This window comes from Borostomias antarcticus (assembly GCF_949987555.1).
Source record: "Borostomias antarcticus genome assembly, chromosome: 27".
NCBI classification, from domain to species: Eukaryota; Metazoa; Chordata; class Actinopteri; order Stomiiformes; family Stomiidae; genus Borostomias; species Borostomias antarcticus.
The window spans coordinates 6,720,632-6,726,631 of record NC_140260.1 but is presented as its reverse complement, the minus strand read 5'-3'; the positions used below and the strand labels follow the sequence as shown (position 1 = coordinate 6,726,631).

The window sequence follows — 6,000 nt, the reverse complement described above, 5'->3', positions numbered from 1 at the left end:
AATTAATAAAGAATAAAACCAATCATTACATTTTGTTAATTATTTTAGTGCGTTAATTTTTGCGTACTTAATTGATCTAGTAATGAAAGCGTTAAATTGACAGCCCTAGTCTGTATTAATACCAGCTGCTGTCTCACCCTGGGTGCTGTATTCTGATTGGTGCCCTTGGCCCTCTGAGGCTCCTCCCCCGGGGTGGTGGCCCCTGTGGCCTGGGGGCTGCTGGGATCTGTAGTCTCTTTCCTGTCCCTGGGCCTTCTCAGGGTGTTAACCATGGGCTGGTCGTAGGGCCCAGGCTTGGCCCAGTCCTGCAGGGGGGGGGGGGGCATGCATCAGGTGGGCCTAAATACAAGCTCTCCAGTGTGTGTGTGTGTGTGTGTGTGTGTGTGTGTGTGTGTGTGTGTGTGTGTGTGTGTGTGTGTGAGTGTGTGTGTGTGTGAGTGTGTGTGTGTGTGTGTGTGTGAGTGTGCGCAAGCCTGCATGTTCCAATACAGTCAGATAGTCCCATGTCTATGAGAGTAGGTAGAGAGACACCGGGGGATCTGGGACAGGAACGAGGAGAGATACCGTGGGAGAGATCGACACCAGGACAGGGAGGAGGAGGAGGGGGTGAGAGGTAGATTGGTAGGACGCACCTTCCAGGTAGGAACCTTGGAGGAGGGGGCCATGCCAGGTCCCAGAATGCAATGGGGCGGGTAGTCAGACAGGTGGGCGGAGCCTGGCCGGGGCCACGCCCACATGGGGGAGGTGGGGGAGGAGAGGGGGGAGGAGTAGGAGGAGGAGGAGGATGATGGAGGGAGGTGCAGGTGGAGGTGAAGGTAGCTCTCCTGTGAGACCCCTCCTGACTGGTAGGGGGCGCCGTGATGGTAGAGGAAGCCGTTGGACAACTGAACATGAGTGGAGGACAGAGACGAGACACAGACAGGACAAAATCAAACATGAAACACCCCCAGCCTTCCTTCACCAGGGAAAATGAGCATGTTCAAAATGATGCACAATGTAAAAAAACAATGGAACCCTTCACAACAGATGATGGAAGCATTCACCTGCTGCTCACACATGAACGTCCAACAAACCTCCCTAACACACTGCGTGCGTGTGTGTGTGTGTGTGTGTGTGTGTGTGTTCACCTGGTCTGCCCCTGTGGTGGAGCAGGGCTCCGTGGAGGCAGATGAGGAAGATGAGGGTGAGTTTTCCTCAGTGAGAAGGCGGCAGCTCTCAGAGATGGTCGAGTTAGAAGATGGAGAGACAGAGATCTAACAGCCATGCCATGCCACAAACACACGCATGCACACGCGCACACACATGCACACACACACGCATGCACACGCGCACACACATGCACACACACACACGCATGCACACGCGCACACACATGCACACACACACACGCATGCACACGCACACACATGCACACACACAGTCAGCCATTTAAAAAATGCATCGAGGGTGGGCAGCCAAGAAAACAACACACAAACAGAACAGCACACACAACACCAGACAGACAGACAGGTTAATCAGACAGACAGACAGACAGACAGGTTAATCAGACAGACAGAGACAAACAAACAGATAGACAGGTTAATCAGACAGACAGACAGGTTAATCAGACAGACAGACAGACAGACAGGTTAATCAGACAGACAGACAGGTTAATCAGACAGACAGACAGACAGGTTAATCAGACAGACAGACAGACAGACAGGTTAATTAGACAGACAGACAGGTTAATCAGACCGACAGACAGACAGGTTAATCAGACAGACAGACAGACAGACAGACAGACAGACAGACAGACAGAAAAGAACAGAAGTAGTGCGTTATGGATTTGCTAGATTGAGAAGATGAAATGCATCATAGTATAAAGCTGTGCAATAAGCATGAACTGATGCTCACAGACAACTGCAGTACGAGTCTCAGGTATGTGTGTGAGACAGTGTGTGTGTGTGTGTGGTGTGTGTGTGTATACATGTGTGTGTATGTATGTGTGGGTGTGTGTACAGTATATGTGTGTGTGTGTGTGTGTGCGTATACGTGCGTGCGTGTGTGTGTATGTATGTATGTGTAGGTGTGTGTACAGTATATGTGTGTGTGTGTGTGTATACATTAGGGTTCAAAATTCCGGGAATATTCAGTGTTGGAAACTTTCCATGGGAATTAACGGGAATTAATGGGAATTAACTGGGAATTTTGGGGTTATTTATACCAACTGTATTTACCTTGTCATTAACATACATAAATATTAACATGTTGCTTTGTAGCACACATGCAGGCAAACATTTCTAATTTAAAAAATTGTTTTGCTTTAATCTATTTGTGAGTAGAACTTTAATGGATTCTACAGCCCTGATAGGAATTATCTGTGCATGTGATGGATGAATGCACAAAACAGGGTTGAAACTCAACTGAATTTGTTTTAAATCAGGTTGTTTTAACCAAGATCATGCTGCAAGATCTAGAATGCATTTTATGTTTTTTGCCCAACTAGGCTACATGTAAGTTCCCTGTTATGGGGGTCTGCAGTGTTGTAGGTCTAGTCCTGTTATAGGGGTGTGTGGTGGTGTAGTGGTCTAGTCCTGTTATAGGGGTGTGTGGTGGTGTAGTGGTCTAGTCCTGTTATAGGGGTCTGCAGTGTTGTAGGTCTAGTCCTGTTATAGGGGGGTGTGGTGGTGTAGTGGTCTAGTCCTGTTATAGGGGTGTGTGGTGGTGTAGTGGTCTAGTCCTGTTATAGTGGTGGTGGTGTAGGTCTAGTCCTGTTATAGGGGTGTGTGGTGGTGTAGGTCTAGTCCTGTTATAGGGGTGTGTGGTGGTGTAGTGGTCTAGTCCTGTTATAGGGGTGTGTGGTGGTGTAGTGGTCTAGTCCTGTTATAGGGGTGTGTGGTGGTGTAGTGGTCTAGTCCTGTTATAGGGGTGTGTGGTGTAGGTCTAGTCCTGTTATAGGGGTGTTTGGTGGTGTAGGTCTAGTCCTGTTATAGGGGTGTGTGGTGGTGTAGTGGTCTAGTCCTGTTATAGGGGTGTGTGGTGGTGTAGTGGTCTAGTCCTGTTATAGGGGTGTGTGGTGGTGTAGTGGTCTAGTCCTGTTATAGGGGTGTGTGGTGGTGTAGTGGTCTAGTCCTGTTATAGGGGTGTGTGGTGGTGTAGTGGTCTAGTCCTGTTATAGGGGTGTGTGGTGGTGTAGTGGTCTAGTCCTGTTATAGGGGTGTGTGGTGGTGTAGGTCTAGTCCTGTTATAGGGGTGTGTGGTGGTGTAGTTCTAGTCCTGTTATAGTGGTGTGTGGTGGTGTAGGTCTAGTCCTGTTATAGGGGTGTGTGGTGGTGTAGTGGTCTAGTCCTGTTATAGGGGTGTGTGGTGGTGTAGTGGTCTAGTCCTGTTATAGGGGTGTGTGGTGGTGTAGGTCTAGTCCTGTTATAGGGGTGTGTGGTGGTGTAGGTCTAGTCCTGTTATAGGGGTGTGTGGTGGTGTAGTGGTCTAGTCCTGTTATAGGGGTGTGTGGTGGTGTAGTGGTCTAGTCCTGTTATAGGGGTGTGTGGTGGTGTAGTGGTCTAGTCCTGTTATAGGGGTGTGTGGTGGTGTAGTGGTCTAGTCCTGTTATAGGGGTGTGTGGTGGTGTAGTGGTCTAGTCCTGTTATAGGGGTGTGTGGTGGTGTAGTGGTCTAGTCCTGTTATAGTGGTGGTGGTGTAGTGGTCTAGTCCTGTTATAGGGGTGTGTGGTGGTGTAGTGGTCTAGTCCTGTTATAGGGGTGTGTGGTGGTGTAGGTCTAGTCCTGTTATAGGGGTGTGTGGTGGTGTAGTGGTCTAGTCCTGTTATAGAGGTCTGTGGTGGTGTAGTGGTCTAGTCCTGTTATAGGGGTGTGTGGTGGTGTAGGTCTAGTCCTGTTATAGGGGTGTGTGGTGGTGTAGGTCTAGTCCTGTTATAGTGGTGGTGGTGTAGTGGTCTAGTCCTGTTATAGGGGTGTGTGGTGGTGTAGTGGTCTAGTCCTGTTATAGGGGTGTGTGGTGGTGTAGTGGTCTAGTCCTGTTATAGGGGTGTGTGGTGGTGTAGTGGTCTAGTCCTGTTATAGGGGTGTGTGGTGGTGTAGGTCTAGTCCTGTTATAGGGGTCTGTGGTGGTGTAGGTCTAGTCCTGTTATAGGGGTGTGTGGTGGTGTAGGTCTAGTCCTGTTATAGTGGTGGTGGTGTAGGTCTAGTCCTGTTATAGGGGTGTGTGGTGGTGTAGTGGTCTAGTCCTGTTATAGGGGTGTGTGGTGGTGTAGTGGTCTAGTCCTGTTATAGGGGTGTGTGGTGGTGTGGTGGTCTAGTCCTGTTATAGGGGTGTGTGGTGTACTGGTCTAGTCCTGTTATAGGGGTGTGTGGTGGTGTAGTGGTCTAGTCCTGTTATAGGGGTGTGTGGTGGTGTACTGGTCTAGTCCTGTTATAGGGGTGTGTGGTGGTGTAGGTCTAGTCCTGTTATAGGGGTGTGTGGTGGTGTAGTGGTCTAGTCCTGTTATAGGGGTGTGTGGTGGTGTAGTGGTCTAGTCCTGTTATAGGGGTGTGTGGTGGTGTACTGGTCTAGTCCTGTTATAGGGGTGTGTGGTGGTGTAGGTCTAGTCCTGTTATAGGGGTGTGTGGTGGTGTAGTGGTCTAGTCCTGTTATAGGGGTGTGTGGTGGTGTAGTGGTCTAGTCCTGTTATAGGGGTGGTGGTGTAGTGGTCTAGTCCTGTTATAGGGGTGTGTGGTGGTGTAGGTCTAGTCCTGTTATAGGGGTGTGTGGTGGTGTAGTGGTCTAGTCCTGTTATAGGGGTGTGTGGTGGTGTAGGTCTAGTCCTGTTATAGGGGTGTGTGGTGGTGTAGGTCTAGTCCTGTTATAGGGGTGTGTGGTGGTGTAGTGGTCTAGTCCTGTTATAGGGGTGTGTGGTGGTGTAGTGGTCTAGTCCTGTTATAGGGGTGTGTGGTGGTGTAGTGGTCTAGTCCTGTTATAGGGGTGTGTGGTGGTGTAGGTCTAGTCCTGTTATAGGGGTGTGTGGTGGTGTAGGTCTAGTCCTGTTATAGGGGTGTGTGGTGGTGTAGGTCTAGTCCTGTTATAGGGGTGTGTGGTGGTGTAGTGGTCTAGTCCTGTTATAGGGGTGTGTGGTGGTGTAGTGGTCTAGTCCTGTTATAGGGGTGTGTGGTGGTGTAGTGGTCTAGTCCTGTTATAGGGGTGTGTGGTGGTGTAGTGGTCTAGTCCTGTTATAGGGGTGGTGGTGTAGTGGTCTAGTCCTGTTATAGTGGTGGTGGTGTAGTGGTCTAGTCCTGTTATAGGGGTGTGTGGTGGTGTAGTGGTCTAGTCCTGTTATAGGGGTGTGTGGTGGTGTAGTGGTCTAGTCCTGTTATAGGGGTGTGTGGTGGTGTAGGTCTAGTCCTGTTATGGGGGTGTGTGGTGGTGTAGGTCTAGTCCTGTTATAGGGGTCTGTGGTGGTGTAGGTCTAGTCCTGTTATTGTGGTGGTGGTGTAGTGGTCTAGTCCTGTTATAGTGGTGGTGGTGTAGTGGTCTAGTCCTGTTATAGTGGTGGTGGTGTAGGTCTAGTCCTGTTATAGTGGTGGTGGTGTAGTGGTCTAGTGCTGTTATAGGGGTGTGTGGTGGTGTAGTGGTCTAGTCCTGTTATAGGGGTGTGTGGTGGTGTAGTGGTCTAGTCCTGTTATAGGGGTGTGTGGTGGTGTAGTGGTCTAGTCCTGTTATAGTGGTGTGTGGTGGTGTAGTGGTCTAGTCCTGTTATAGTGGTGTGTGGTGGTGTAGTGGTCTAGTCCTGTTATAGTGGTGTGTGGTGGTGTAGTGGTCTAGTCCTGTTATAGTGGTGTGTGGTGGTGTAGTGGTCTAGTCCTGTTATAGTGGTGTGTGGTGGTGTAGTGGTCTAGTCCTGTTATAGTGGTGTGTGGTGGTGTAGTGGTCTAGTCCTGTTATAGGGGTGTGTGGTGGTGTAGGTCTAGTCCTGTTATAGGGGTGTGTGGTGGTGTAGTGGTCTAGTCCTGTTATAGGGGTGTGTGGTGG

At 49.7% G+C, this 6,000-nt stretch overlaps 1 protein-coding gene across 1 annotated transcript in view; it reads right to left on the bottom strand.

The window, feature by feature from the left end:
- The window catches only part of LOC311326426 (protein MTSS 1-like), a gene marked incomplete at both ends in the record, with an annotated part of 109,262 nt that overhangs the window by 4,351 nt on the left and 98,911 nt on the right, over positions 1–6,000 (bottom strand). The window contains 3 exons of the mRNA XM_084459319.1: positions 138–305; positions 633–749; positions 786–884. Of these exons, the coding sequence (XP_084315445.1) occupies positions 138–305; positions 633–749; positions 786–884 (384 nt within the window). The remainder of the gene's footprint in view (positions 1–137; positions 306–632; positions 750–785; positions 885–6,000) is intronic.